This window comes from Danio rerio, chromosome 11, assembly GCF_049306965.1.
Source record: "Danio rerio strain Tuebingen ecotype United States chromosome 11, GRCz12tu, whole genome shotgun sequence".
NCBI lineage: Eukaryota > Metazoa > Chordata > Actinopteri > Cypriniformes > Danionidae > Danio > Danio rerio.
Window position 1 is genome coordinate 47,930,001 of NC_133186.1, and position 15,671 is coordinate 47,945,671.

The window sequence follows — 15,671 nt, forward strand, 5'->3', positions numbered from 1 at the left end:
CCTGCACACGCCTGCACACAACCAATGGTATTCTACATTGTGGACCCATAGATGAAGATGATGATCTGGTGTGTTCTGAAGCGCGTTGTGTTTGGACAGATATTACACATCTCTAAACACAATCACGTGACTGCCGAGGTGTGTGTGTGAGAGAGTGCTGTGATCCGCGTGTCAGCACACACAGGTCTCAGGTCAGTGTTCAGTCTGTTAAACTGCAGTGACCCTCACAGACTGGTCGGACCGTTCTCTTCAGTGTACAGGAGGACAGTGTGGACATGTTTTGAACTCTCTCCTCTTTGCTCTCGGTCTTCTCATGTACATCTTTATTTCTTTAGTCTAGTTTTCATTAGCAGCCCCTGATCATCTGTCTGTGTGTATGAATGGGATGTGGACTCTTCGTTCCCTCACTCGTCTGTGTTTCTCTGCTCAGGGTTTTAATGATCCTCTCTGCTGGATCTGCACCGATGGAGGCCGACACAGACAAAACACAATTAACACGCCATAGAGACCCGATTAGCTCCAATCCTCCTATTCATTCATGAACACAAACACCCCCACATGCACCGACACGCTCTCATCTGCTGCGTTTATGAAGATGGCAGCTGTTCTGAGAGCTGTACAGGCAGACGTGCTCCTCATTCAGCCATTTATCATACACATTATGAGCTTCAATGAAACTGTTCAGTAATCAGTTACTGAAACAAACATGAGCACACAACACTACAGTACCCTGAGGGACAAACCCCTCCTGCATCATTCTACTAAACATCTACAGCCAGCTCATCTTCAGCCTGTGTTTGGTCTGTTCTGATGGAGATGAAGCTGTTCTTGCTGAATCACTGTGTGTGTGTGTGTGTGTGTGTGTGTGTGTGTGTGTGTGTGTGTGTGTGTGTGTGTGTGTGTGATGACGCGGTGGAGGATGCGTTTGTTTAATGTGTGCATCTGAAGGAGAGCGGAGAGGTGTGGAGCCACAGCGCCCCCTGCTGGAGGTTATTTATTCCTACAGACGCTGCTTTACGGCTGAACATCTGTGTGTGTGTGTGTGTGTGTGTGTGTGTGTGTGAGAGGACCTGCAGGAGTTCAGACTGATAGCGTCTACATGTGAATGTTCTTGTGTGTTTACTGCACATTAGACTATCATTATTAGGGGTGTAGCTACCCGGGGGGACAGGGAGGATATGTCGCCCTCACTTTTAGAGCCAGACCATTTAGAAGGAGTTGATTAATAATTATATGAACGTAAACTTTTGGATGTCATTCAGCTATCCTCCACACTTTTAAAATATCTACTGCGCCGCGATTATACATCATTACCTGACTGTGACTGTGTGTGTGTGTAGTCACTATACACTCGCTCAGCTTCTGTTCTGCCATTTAGAGATGGTTGTGTGTTATTGTGTGTGTTGATGGACTGTGGTGTGTGTGTGTGTGTGTGCGTGTGCAGGTGGGCCGGTGAACCTGACCTGCCGAGCGTTCTTCGGCTACAGCGGTGACGTCAGTCCGCTCATCTACTGGATGAAGGGAGAGAAGTTCATCGAGGATCTGGACGAAACCCGCATCCGAGAGAGCGAAATCAAGTGAGGATCACTGAAACACACACACACACACACACACACACACACACACGCACACACACGCACGCACACACACGCACGCACGCACACTCATTGACAAATCTAAAAGGTGGACTGGACCGGTGTGGAGATGATTGGGTGTTTCCCTCCTCACAGGATGGTTCGAGAGCACCTGGGTGAGCAGGAGGTTTCGGTTTCTCTGACAATCGACAGCCTGCAGGAGGAAGACCTGGGCAACTACAGCTGCTATGTGGAGAACGGACACGGCAGACGACACGCCATTATCCAGCTCAGCAGGAGGGGTGAGACACACACACACACACACACACACACACACACACACAGATATAGTAAGGTGTGTGTGTGTGTGTGTGTGTGTGTGTGTGTACAGCGTTATTCCTGCTTCACTAGTGAGCAGCAGATGATGTTCAGCAGGTGTCTGATCTGGTCTGATCTGAGTTCAGCAGCTGCAGGGTCTGGTGTCTGTCAGACAGCTGCTGCATAGCTCTGCTGCCGTGATGGAGCGGTCAGGCTCGAGTCCTGTCAGCTGTATAGGAGGATGGAGGTGTCTCTGTGGATGGAGCTGCTCTGATGGAGTTCTGCCTGTTTGGTGTAGGAGGGTGGAGGTGTGTCTGTGGATATGGACTGTTCTGCTGTGTCCTGATGAAGCCAGAGCTGGGCCTTTCAGCAGTCTCGTGAAGGCCTGAACTCCTGTCTTGTTAAGGTGTAGGTGATCATACAGGTGCAGGGGCTCCATGTCTTGATGGCAGGTCAGGTCAACACTGGGAATCAGCATGGCATCTGCTCTTTGTTTTCCTGTAGGGATTCAGTCTTGTTTTAGGGTCATCGTGTGGTTTTTCAGCTGTCGCGCTTCATTGGTGTCTTTTCAGTGGGATAGTGTTAACTCTAAGTTCTTCCACATCTGTTTCTAGGACTGAGAGTTTCTTTTATTCTTGACACTGGAGACTGAACTAGGAGAGCTGCAGCTGCTGTCTGCTATTGGGTGTCTTGAACAGAACAGTTTGATGGAGTTTCTGTTCAATCCTGTTTGAGACTTGCATTCAGCGGTGTCTGATTTTTAGTTTGTGAAAGTCGATTATAAATGTTTGAAGGGTGGACTCTGAGTCCTGGATCATGGCAGTGCCATTGTGGTATAAGTTTAGAGAAAGGCTTTCTGGTTCCTCATTCTCTTCAGCATCTTTGGATACTAGGATTTGTTTCCCTTTGCAGATCCCTTTTTTTGAGGTAAAGGTGACATGTTAGCAGAAAGCGGCATGCCATAATGGTCTGTTTTCAGTGTAAAAGAGCAGGTTGTTGAGTTTACTGTGCTCAGAGTGTGCAAACAGTGTTTGAGGTTTCTCCTTGCTCTGCTTGTGCCGGTGGAGCGGTTTACAGTGTTCAGAGCTCTTCTGAGGGGGCGGGGCCTGCATGCTGCAGTGGCCATTGCTGACTTTAAAATGTAAACAAGCACTGGGAAAACGGCCACTTTGTTTAATTTTGCTTTTCTGTGAATTCTATACAGATCAAAATATCATGAAAAAAGGAAATATTGATAGAAATCTGTGTGTAAAGTTTAAAAACAAGAAACCAAAATCAAAATGAGCATCTTCATTAATGCTGCCATGTTGAGAAAAAAAATTAAAATAAAGACAAAATAATTAATGTTGAATGTTTTCAGATTGCCTTCATTCATTTCTTCATTTGAAGACTGATGTTTAATGTCCTCTTTGGGTTTCTCTGAGGATGTATTCTGGGACTGATTTGTTGCAGCTCTTTGCTCGGGAAAGTTCCTCTCTGAGGCAGTTATATGCTCAACTGCTGCTTTTTCATGCTTTAATTCAGTTAAATGTAGTTGTAAGATGTCTTCTTATTTAAAAATTGTCAGAACTAATGTCTGATCTAATAAAATAATACATAATAAGTAATATTAAGTGAAATGTGGAATAATCAGGACCTCATCTGCTCTCTCTCTCTCTCTCTCTCAGCAGAGCTGATGTATACAGTGGAGCTGGCTGGAGGTTTGGGAGCCATTCTGTTGATGTTGATATTTTTGGTGTCCCTCTATAAGTGTTACAGAATTGAACTCATGCTCTTCTACAGAAATCACTTCGGCAGTGAGGATGTGGATGGAGGTAAGAAATACAAGAAACAACTTTAATAAGTCTGGATAGAATAAGTTTTTCCCTAAAGAGACACGAGGATTAGATAATTGTGGAACATTTTATTAGCATTGTCTATATGGCTTATAAGCATTACCCAATAGGCCTTCTGCCAACCTAAACACTTCAGTCAGGATCACCTTCATCAATTAATTCACAAAGTATTAAACATGTAGTTGGTGTTGGTGGTGTGGTTCTGTTCTGGATGGAGCAGTCAAACCCCATACAGAACAGATCCAGTTACAGTTGAACAGTTACAGTTACTGCAACTTAATTCTGCACAGTTACTCAAACTCATAGTGAATTACACACACGCACGCACGCACGCATGCACACACACTCAACAAAGGCGATTAGTATCAGTAGCTGAACTGCGAAGAGAATAATGAAGCTGCTGCTCAGAATCAGAAATGCTGCCGTGGTTATGAATTATGAATATGTGTAGTTTGGTGATGGATAGTGTCATCGTAATTCTCCATTGTGTTTCAGAAAATAAAGATTATGATGCTTACGTGTCCTACACTAAAGTGGACCCGGACCAGTGGAGTCAGGAAAGCCGAGAGGAAGAACACTTTGCTCTGGAGATTCTGCCAGACATGCTGGAAAAGCATTATGGGTATAAACTCTTCATTCCTGACAGGGACTTGATCCCGACCGGAAGTAAGTTGCATTGGCTGAATGTGTGAGTAAACGTGTGTTATGTTGTGTTCCCGCAACCACATCCTAATGAATGTTGTGTGGAGGAAAAGCTCATCTTCATCATCAGCATCATCTCTTATCTCCAGTTAAGCTGTGGTTTTGTTTGATCTGTGATTCGGCTCTCCCTCAATTCAAAGTAGGAATCACTGTTTGTGTGAGAGTTATTATTATTATTATTATTATTATTATTATTATTATAAGCATGCTTTTAGGCAAGCAGAGTTTGTTTGTATTTACTTCTAGTTTGTTTGCTTGTCTGGCTCTACATATTCATCATTCGTCTTGCCCTTTGTACATGAAAAATTCGGTGTGTGTTTTGTTTGAGTGTGTGTGTGTGTGTGTGTGTGTTTTGTCTTAGTGTTTGTGTGTTAGCTGGGAACTGTTATATGTTAATATGGGACTAGGGGCTCACAATCAGGGCTAAGAAAGCATTGATTATGTGAAGTAAACTGGTTAAAGCTCTTCAATAAGCAGCGGAGGCTGTAAATCTACAACTATAATTACAGTATGAGCAGAACACTATGTTTCTCTGCTAGCTCTGTTAGCCCTGCAGCTACAAGTCCCATATTAAGCTGGATAAACTGGTGATTGTAACTGTAAGTCTTAAGGCAAAAAGACAGTAATGCCAGTTTTTCTTGTGGAAGTTCTCGCTGTTTCTTATTTCTGATTGAGTTTGTGCTGAATCAGCTGATCAGACTTTCAATGTCGAAATATTTATGTTTAGGTTTCAGCAATGATCATTTCCAGGATGACACAAGACTCCTTAGAGGTATTCTTTCCCTGGCTTTTTCCTCTTGTGTCAACAAATCTGACTTTTTACAGACATTGCCTGTGCGGGACACTGGGACATGCAGGAGCTGGGCTGAACACATTGTAAAGTTGATAAAGAAATGAAGCGTTCAGCGCTGACAATAATGATCACGGAGGGAGAATCTCACCATTATAGGTTGGGGAAATCATGATCCACTATAGAGAAAAAGCAATGGTGTGGGTCTCACATTACTGCCATGTTTGGCGGAGTAGAGCTGGAGTAAAGACAGAAGAGAGCCTGCAGGGTTAGGTCACACAGTAAACACTCAGTTCCCCCTTTACCCTATTGGACTGGATGAGTTACTGTACTGGGTTAGTCATATCTCTCTCACACACACACACACACACACACACACACACACACACACACACACACACACACACACGTTTCACAGGTTTATGCAGAGTAAAGAGGCACTCAATGCCTATATCGTCTTTTATAGGTCAGTAAATGACCTCTACAGTCCGCCACAGGGCCAGCGTTTGCTTTTCCCATGAGCTGAGTGCAGGATCTGTGTTTAATGTGGTTCTGTCTGTCCTGTTCCCTGTTCTGTGTTTTCAGTGTCTCTGAGCCATTCTGCTGTTTTTATTTCTCATCTCAGTAAAGTTCTGCCAGTCTGTTTTACTCTGCAAGTGTTTAAGACGCGTTAGATTTCTTCTATTTCGTTTGCATGGCTAAGCGAATATAAAGCAGGCATGATGTTTGACGGTGCCCAGTATTTTAGAGAATGGCTGATATTCTGCCTCTTCTTCTCAGCCTACATTGAGGATGTGGCCCGCTGTGTGGACCAGAGCAAACGCCTCATCATCGTGATGACGCCAAACTATGTGGTGCGGCGCGGCTGGAGCATCTTTGAGCTGGAGACACGGCTGCGCAACATGCTGGTGTCCGGCGAGATCAAGGTGATCCTCATCGAGTGCTCTGACCTGCGGGGCATCATGAACTACCAGGAGGTGGAGGCTCTGAAACACACCATCAAGCTCCTGACGGTCATTCGCTGGCCGGGCCCCGGAAGCAGCAAGCCCAACTCCCGCTTCTGGAAGCAGCTGCAGTATGAGATGCCCTTCCGGCGGCCCGAGCCCAAGCTGAGTCACGAGCAGGTGCTGGACGCCAGTGAGCAGGGCCCATTCGGGGAGCTACAGACTGTCTCTGCCCTCTCCATGGTCTCTGCCACCTCCACCGCCATGGCCACGGCACACCCAGACCTACGCTCTGGCTTCCACAACACCTACAACACGCAGCTGCGGCAGAAGCACTACTACAGGGGCTATGAGTACGACATTCCCTCGTCTGGCACGCTGCCACCACTGGCTACAATGGGCAGCCAGCACACGTACTGTAACATCCCTATGAGCCTGCTGAATGGCCAGCGACCACCGGGCCAACCAGCCCATGGGCAGCAGCAGAGCCTGGAGGAGCAGCAGGTCAACAACGCCCTGCTGCCACTGCTGCCTCGTGAGACCAGCATCTCCAGCGTCATCTGGTGACCCTGGCGAGATGACCCAAGTGGGACAGGCCTGGTCCAGTCTCATCTGGTGACCCTGGTGGTACAGGCCTGGTCCAGTCTCATTGGGTAACCTCTATGGGACAGGCCTGGTCCAGTCTCATCTGGTGACCCAAGTGGGACAGGCCTGGTCCAGTCTCATTTGGTGACCCCAGCGAGACAGGCCGGTCCACCCACTTATAAGCTGCTGCTGTTTCGCTGTGGGTCACAAGGATTTAGACTGGTCAGGACTCTGCAATGAAGCGTGGACACCCGATCTGCTTTACACCTAAAAAACAGCCGCTCGTGAACTCTCAGAGGAATACAGGGTCTTGTACAGAGCCAGAGTTTTTGGCTTTACGATATTTTATTTGTCTTCAGAGATGTTTTGTTTGTGGTCAGTTGATGAAATGTAGGAAACACACTATTATGCAAATGCTACTGAGGCCTGAAAGCTCTTCTTCTTCTTCCTGAATGAAAGATGAGCAGGCGACACTGAAGAAGATAACCAGATTATTGATGCGCAGTGTCTCTGCTGCTCTCTTAACATACTGAGACTTTCTACGAAGCGAAAGACATAACGGCTTGATAGAGAGATCCTAAGAAAAACTGTTTATTATTTTAAAAGAAAAATATATTTTTATAACAAAAGGATTTGCTTGGAAATACATATTTACACAATTCATTCACTCCACTAATGGAAGCATTTATCTCAGCATTAATGTGTTTCACAGAACCTTTTTGAACCATTCTTGTCAAATCATGGACGAGCAGGGGAAAACAAAGATCTGTTTTTATTTTCTCTTTGAAACTGGCATAATTTCTGAGCGTGCACAGCAACTAGAGATGTGTTCAATTTATAACATAATTATCTATATATACATATTTTTTTGCAAAGACATTACATATTGAAAGTGCTTAGGATATACAGATCCACGTGTCTAAATAATTACATGTGTTGTGGCCACTGCACATCAGAACCTGTGAACCTCCACTGTAGTGCCTCCTGCTGCTCCACCCACAGGTCTAGAGTGGTACTGCATCGTCTCTCACTGTTTTTAAGGTACTGCATCATTCCTCACTGCATTATCTCTCACTGTTTCGAAGGCACTGCCGTAACACCCCCTGTCTGCACCTCATCTATGTTCTGCTGTAGATCATTAGTGTAGACCTGGGCCAATTTTACCTCATTTTAATTAGCGGGCCAGTCCTGTGTCAGTATCTACAAACTCAATTTCTGGAGGGCCGAAGCCCTCCACAGTTTAGTTCCAACCCTGCTCCAACACACTTACCTGTAGGTTTCAAACAAGCCTGAAGGACTCAATTAGTTTGATCAGGTGTGTTTAATTAGGGTTGGAACTAAACTGTGCAGAGCTGCGGCCCTCCAGAAACTGAGTTTGACACCTGTGGTCTACATCCTCAGAAAAACATGTAAGAGCTGTCACTGGGGCCGTATCTTTTTAGGTACCCATTTGAACAAAAATGGTCCATATTGGTCCATATATTCTTAAATGTGCTAATTAATTTCTAAAAGTATAATAGGGTTCCTTCAGAGAGGTACAGTGTCATTAAGAGCTCTTACTGTATCTGTGAGAGCGTAGACAGCTTATATCTTTGCTTCAAGAGTGGAGGACTAAACGAGAGTGTGTTTACATGAGGTCAGCCGTCATATGGACAGGCCAGGCATTTATAAATAAAGCTGCTCCATTCCACACGTGGCACTGCCTGTTCATTAGTGCTTATTTAATAGTCTTACTATCAATCTAATGAAGGCTTTACATCAGTAATCTGCAACTGTATTAATGTAAAAGAAAAGAAACCAAAGCTGGTATTTAGCGATGGGTACAAACATATTGCCTTCTCAGATGCTCTGGTGAAAATCAGGGAAAACTCAACAAGAAATTTGAATAAATAATCATGGATTTAACATAGGATGAAAAGATCAAATGCCTCTCGCAGATGTGGGAAAATATCATTGCTGTACCGTTTACGAGGAACAGCAAAGCTTCATCTGATTATTCTTTGTCAGTAGTGCCAAAAAACAGATTATATGCAAAGATCTTTAACTCAGAGAGGTGTCCAGAGTAACAGGGTCACACGACCTTCTCATCCAGCATTTCATCCCAAACACAGATAAGGTCAAGTGTTTGATCGGTTTGGAATCTTCTGCGGTGTGATTAATCTGAAGCTGAACCAATCAGACTGCTTCAACATGATTTCATTTCTCATATTTTTGCAAGTTTTCTTCTCTTGTATTTTATATTACACTGTGTAAATATGAATAGAAATGGTAATAAAATAAAGACAATCTAGCCACATTTATGAAATAGCAGAGTTGACTTTTTCCAAGAGAGTGGCAAACTCTTTCATGAGCATTTCTGATACTGCTGATCAAAATAAGAATATAACAACAAGAGAATTAATATTATATAGCACACAATTTGTCTCCGGCACTTTCACCAGTCGATCACTAAAGATTAAGCTTCGGTTTGTTTCCTGTTTTTAAATTTTTCTCTTTTTAATTCTGTATCTGCGATGTTAATTGAAGACAAAATGTCATTAATAACAATAAAACACACATTTAATAGTACTTATTGTCATGTTGTTTATTTAAAGTCTCTTGGTGAACTAGAATAACTGGTGTAATGTGGTGGAAGATGAGGAAAGAGGTTTAGAAACACAGCTGGATTTGTTAAGGTTGCTCTGCTGTTTATTCAGTGTGTTAAAGAGGAATAATTTTCTGTGATGTTTCACGACTCTCTCTGAATGCTTGTAAGACGCTGGAGATCCTGCTGTTTCCGCATCAGAGGATTAGTGAATGACGGAAACAACATTAAAACATCAGCACCGCTACAGCACAAATCCAGATAACACTCACTCTAGACCTGTCCACCTCAACAAAAGACCCAACACCTCACATCCAGAACTGATATGTTGCTGACCACAGAAAATATTGAAATGATTATTAAATAAGAATTAAATCACTTGAAGATGAAAAGTAATCCCTTATTTTTTCAGTGGAGAAGAAATTTACTTCAACAAGGTCTTTAATTTATGCAAAAGAGATTGATGCCTAAGCAGACTACACACCTTTCGTTGTGCCAGAGTATTGAAAATATTATAAGTAGATATAAAGTAGTGCAACAAGACCACAATTATTTCATTTGTGTATTTGTTTATTTATGTCTAGTCATGTTTATTTCTATAGAACTTTTACTGTATGAATGTTATCACAGCAGCTTAAAGTAGATGAAGGATTCAAAATAAATATTTCAGTCTGTGGAGCATATTCAGCACACCCGGCATGCAGGTGAGCAGCGGTGCAGCTGAAGTAATTCAAGAATGAAATCAGTTCAGTTCAGTGTAAATGTCAGTGTTGAAGGCGGATCAAAGACGAACGACACCAGACGGACAGAAGCAGAACTACAGCGGCGGACGGACACGAAGAGACCGGTTCACTTATATGTAAGAAGCGCCATCTAGTGTGTATTTAAAATATAGCCTGTGTCACATTTGTCAAATTCAGAGGCTGCCAATCAGTCTATGGCAAGCACTTTTGACTTTTATTTATTTTCAGGATATGTATATTCTTGATATCAACAACTTAATTCTTGATATATTGATATTTTTGATTAACAGTTACATTTATGAGATCTACAACTACCGTTTTGATATCTGTAATTGAACTTTCCCGAGTTAAATGTCACCGTAGGCTCCCATTTACTTTAATTGTTGATATCAAGAATTAATTTCTTACTAGGTAAAATGCAATTTTTGATATTAATAATTTAGTTGTTGATATCGAGAAATACTTGACAACTAGTAAAGATGTTCATTTTTGATATCAATAATTGGTTTTGTCACTAGTGACTGTGTTAATTTCTAATATCATGAATGTAATTATTACCAGTGAAATTGGCCAATTTAGAGATTATAAATGACTTTCCTCATTGCTGATATCAGAAATAACAGATTTAACAAATATAATTGCAGCAATCAAGAATTAACATTTCAACCAGTGAAATTAAGTTCTCGATATCAGGAATTGACATTTTTACATTGAATATAACAGCAAAACATTTACAATTAGTACATGTTGACAGCCAGTGTCAACTAAAACCCATGGCTTAGTGAGACTGCACAAGACCACAAACACATCACATTATATAAAATTTACTTTGCAGGAATAAAAAGCAGCAAAAAATATTAAGTAATCACAGTCAACTTTGCTGGCTTTGAAGTTAGAATTTGCTCGATATTCTGAAACAAAGAAAAAGAAATGACAAAGAAAACAACCAAAATTAGATTAATTTTTAAACCAAACACTTAATCTAATAACTGTATATACTATTTAATACTTTAAAATGCATTTATTCTCTAATGTTATTTTGTAATGTTTACAGTATAAGATCTGTTTATATAAAAGTAAAACAGCAAACAAACTTTCATTTCTTGCACGGACACGGTCCATAAAAGGTTGAATAATTTGGTATTTCGAATCACTGCTGCTTAAACTGCTTGACACAGATAATGCATGTCAGACTTGGGCAGCAGGGCACTTCAACAGCCCCTTGCTACAGGACAGTCAAATCTGTTTAAAAAAAAAACCCTGGCTCAGCAAATGGTTCTGAAATGCACACAGTTTCAGAGTCTTTCAAAATCTATAAAAATGTTCTTAAATACCCTACCATCATCAGTGTGCATGACATGCTTCTCTGGTTGTTGCAAGTTCTGGAAATACATCCTCACCCACCTCTATGCCATGGACAGTCTGTGACTTTCAGTGCTGTATCCTCTGATATCACAAACTTCTGCTGGACTACACCATAACAACAATGTATAATTTATCAAATAAACTTCAAAATTACTGTTATTATTATAAGAAATAATTACTCTTTGTTATACTAAAACTTACCCGCACTGACAAAATCCAAGAAACAGTCTTCTTCCAGTTTAATATTTTTTTCTTGATACCAAATTGCACTTTTACCAGCATCATGACTTAAAAATGAAAGAGATCAATGTTATTTAACACCTTGTGTTAGTGAGATTGAAAGTGTAATGTATAGCTGAAAACAACATACTCTCATGGTCACGACTAAATCATGTTACAACTCAAAACATTTGATGAGCAATATTACACATATTAAATCTTACAGACATAAAGCGGTTTTGCTGGACAAAAGATATTGATGTTTCCTCGTTGTGCAAGTGTGCCTATTTGAAAAGTGAACAGCAGGTTTCTCCATCTGATCAAGTACCGCTTCTTTTCCACAGCAGAACACATATTTTCAGAAGCACAGGAAAAGCAAAGATTATTAGCTAGTGCTAGCTTGTTCACATCCACAACATTTTTAAAAGTACCGCACAAAACAGCCACATTGGAAAAGCTAACTCATGCTACATGCTAAGTTAGCCACATGCACACACTAGCCTCACAGGACAAAATGAAACCTCTACAGCAAAACACATTTCTGTCACGAAATATCCAACATTTAGAAAAAGATTTGAGAATTGTATAACACTTTTATATATAGCACTTTCACCTACCTCACAACGAAGAACAGAACTCCAGATCTCTGTGCTGCTCGGCAGAGTTGTGTAATGGCGGACTGTCTAAACATTCAGCTCCAGTGAGGAGTTAAAGCACGCTGCTGAACACCAGCGAATGAACTCTAGAACACAACACAGCAGGGAGTATCTCATAACACAAAACTGTGTTAAAGTTTAAAAATAAACTCTAAAAACATGACTCTCACACTTTTCTGCTAAACTCCTAATTTTTTAACTAGTCCATTACATCCCAAACAAAACAACACAACACATGTTCATCTCCCGTTTCCTCGATCGTTTGAGAAGTGTGCGCGCGCTGAATCGGGCTCAGGCACGGTTCACTTGGCCGGCTCTGGCCGGTTGGAAGAGGTGGGCCTGAGCGCGGTTCACTTGGGCTTTAGCGCAGTACGCTTGTAGTGTGAGTGCAAAACGCGACAAAACCCGAAACTGAAAGCGAGACGTGACTTTACCGGACCGTTTCATATGGATTTATTAATCATTCTCACTGTTCAGTGAACGCAAACTGCTGTAGCTTATTAAATACTCAAACCCCTCACTGCACGACTTTATGCTTTATGATTGTTTATGAGTAAACAAAGTAAACTGGAGTTTAAACCCAGACATGGCCTGTAGAGGCTGATCTTATTCAGCGTTATCGCTCTTATCCACGTTCTCAGACACTCTGTTTGTCTTTACACTCAGAATAGACTTCACTGCAAACTCTTCACATTCTCTCAGTGTGTGTGTGTGTGTGTGTGTGTGTGTGTGTGTGTGTGTGTGTGTGTGTGTGTGTGTGTGTCGTGCTGTTAGTGGTGAACATCTGACCTCCGGAAGCAGAATCCGCAGCTGTTTCTGGAGCTTCGAGTGGTCTGGACTGATCCCTGAACTCTGCTCTTCCCCAACACAGTGATGATGGTGAGGCCTGATCCAGCGCAACTCCTGACTCCATCAGTGTTCTCTAATGTCGGCTCTCGTGTTTGCAGATTACTGTCATATGTTCTCTGGCGTCAGGTAATCCTCGCGGCTCTGAACAGGAGGAATACCTGCTATAGACTCACCACAGAGGAAAACTACAGCAATCTATATTAATAAATACTCAGCAGCTCAGGACGCCTGCCCACCAGGACAAATACAGGAGTCTGTGCTATTTTTTTCCAGCTGCTTACACACAAAGTCACAAAGTCACATGATTTCTGAAACCTCTTGCTCAAAATGCAAAACTACACAGCAAATCTCCAACACCAGAAGCCGTTTCTCAGCCCTGAGCTCAGAGAATAAAACAATAGTATATATTATTGTAAAACAGTTTTGCAGAGAATAAAACACTTTTCTCAAAACTCTGCACAACTCTCTACCTACAACACCACTGGCTTTCCTTTTCCAAACACAACACCTCAACATGCTACACTTATTCACCAGGTCACTCACGCGCACCCACGCGCACGCACACACACACACACACGCACACACACGCTCCTCAAATGTGGAAACACTCTGATCACTAGCTGATCACTGCTTTAGTCTAGGATAGGGTAAAGCTGATGGGACACCGGGCTGTTCTGGTCCAAATATAAACTGGTTTGTCACTCATTCACAATCTGTGGTCATGTACCTACCGCATATTCATCTTCTCAAAACCCTAAATTCCTATAATAAAAATAGAGAAATTAAAGCCTAGCTCTGTTAAGTGTATGATGGGCAACCCCATGACTTCGCAGATGTGACAGAGAGAGTTGGGGAGTTTAACATGACTGATGTTGACCTGTTTACACGGTAATAAGACACCTTTTGCTTAATCAGGTGACCATTCACTGGGTCACTTGTCAACAACCCAGTGGAATGCTCAACTGAAGATAACCCAGTGAAACACTCATCTGTCGATAACTCAGCAGAATGTTCACCCGTCAATAACCCAGAGGAACGCTCACCTGTCGATAATGCATCAGAATGCTCAGCTGTTGTCGTTGCCACCTGTTGATGACCCGGACAAACGCTCACCTCTCAATAACACAGTTTAACCAATGCTCACCTGTCGATAACCCAGCGAATGGTCACCTGACGATGACCCAGTGGAACGCTCACCCATCAATAACCCGGTGGAACGTTCATCTGTTGATAACCCATCAGAATGCTCAGCTGTCGTCAGTTACACCTGTTCATGAACCGAACAAACGATCACCTCACAATAACACAGTTGAACAAACACTCACCTGACGATTACCCAGCGGAACACTCGCCTGACGATTACCCAGCGGAACACTCGCCTGACGATTACCCAGCGGAACACTCCCCTGACGATTACCCAGCGGAACACTCCCCTGACGATTACCCAGCGGAACACTCCCCTGACGATTACCCAGCGGAACACTCGCCTGACGATTACCCAGCGGAACACTCGCCTGACGATTACCCAGCGGAACACTCCCCTGACGATTACCCAGCGGAACACTCCCCTGACGATTACCCAGCGGAACACTCCCCTGACGATTACCCAGCGGAACACTCGCCTGACGATTACCCAGCGGAACACTCGCCTGACGATTACCCAGCGGAACACTCGCCTGACGACTACCCAGTGAAATGAATACTTGTCATTAACCAAGTGAAACACTAACCTGTTGATAAAAACAGATAAAACCCAGTAAGACACTCACCTGTCAATAGCCCAAAGGTATGCTCACCTGTCAAAAAACAAGAGAAATGCGCACCTGACGATAACCCAGAACAACAAGCAGCTGTCGATAACCCAGAGGAACTCACCAGTCGATAACCTAGAGAAATGAGCACCTGTCAAAAACCCTAACCCAACTCTAACTCAACTGTAAATAACCCAGTGGAACGCTCACCTGTCACTGACCCAGCGGAACTAAAGATCTTCTTGTTTTATGGTTCAGTGTTAATTTTTATTGATCCGGCATTAACTTGTGCTTGGTGAATAGCTGCATGTGTGTGTGTGTGTGTGTGAGGGAGAGAGAGAGAATGTGAATGTACAGTAACTTTATCTCCTGGTTCTGTTCCGGATGTTAAGCTCTGGTTCACACATGTAGTTTACCCGCATGTGTGTGTTGTGTGTTCATTCTCTGACACCATATTGAATGCATGTACCTGTAAAAAGACACACAGAGAGAAAGAAGAAGGACAGGTAAGCAAGTATAATATCCTATATTATTGCAATGGGATGTGTGTGTGTGTGTGTGTGTGTGTGTGTGTGTGTGTGTGTCATATTGGCTCCCTGTGTTGTAGATCATGTTGATATCCTTTATCGCTCCACCATACTGGACTTCTGTGTTCTGCATCTTCAGGTTGCTCCGGTGTGGATCTTCAGACTGATTGCGAATCTCCCACATGGATGCAGAAAGACCTGGAGGAAAAGACATCTTCACTTCTCCTCA

The 15,671-nt window shown here is 42.8% G+C and overlaps 1 protein-coding gene and 1 long non-coding RNA gene across 27 annotated transcripts in view; one reads left to right on the plus strand and one right to left on the minus strand.

Annotated features, from left to right (window-relative positions):
• il1rapl1b (interleukin 1 receptor accessory protein-like 1b) overlaps window positions 1-9,316 on the plus strand; it is a 54,091-nt gene extending 44,775 nt beyond the window's left edge. For 3 of the 25 annotated variants that reach the window (XR_012386806.1, XR_012386812.1, XR_012386805.1), the window contains 7 exons: window positions 1,445-1,577; window positions 1,731-1,876; window positions 3,560-3,706; window positions 4,223-4,393; window positions 5,157-5,201; window positions 6,000-6,834; window positions 6,873-9,316. Coding sequence is in view for 14 of the 25 variants with exons in the window: in XM_073915958.1 (XP_073772059.1) it covers window positions 1,445-1,577; window positions 1,731-1,876; window positions 3,560-3,706; window positions 4,223-4,393; window positions 5,157-5,201; window positions 6,000-6,730 (1,373 nt within the window). In the remaining 11 variants the exon portion in view is untranslated. 25 annotated transcript variants of the gene reach the window in all.
• A 565-nt stretch (window positions 9,317-9,881) lies between these two features.
• LOC103911884 (uncharacterized) lies at window positions 9,882-14,743 on the minus strand. Of its 2 annotated transcripts, none has more exons than XR_012387413.1 (6): window positions 13,105-14,743; window positions 12,277-12,401; window positions 11,642-11,727; window positions 11,415-11,545; window positions 11,170-11,317; window positions 9,882-10,986 (listed from the first exon to the last, which is right to left on the minus strand). It is a non-coding gene; the product is annotated as an uncharacterized lncRNA (long non-coding RNA). The 2 variants fall into 2 exon arrangements; XR_012387414.1 differs by lacking the exon at window positions 13,105-14,743 and adding an exon at window positions 11,884-11,992 and having other exon boundaries at window positions 12,277-12,361.
• Between the last annotated feature and the right edge of the window lie 928 nt (window positions 14,744-15,671).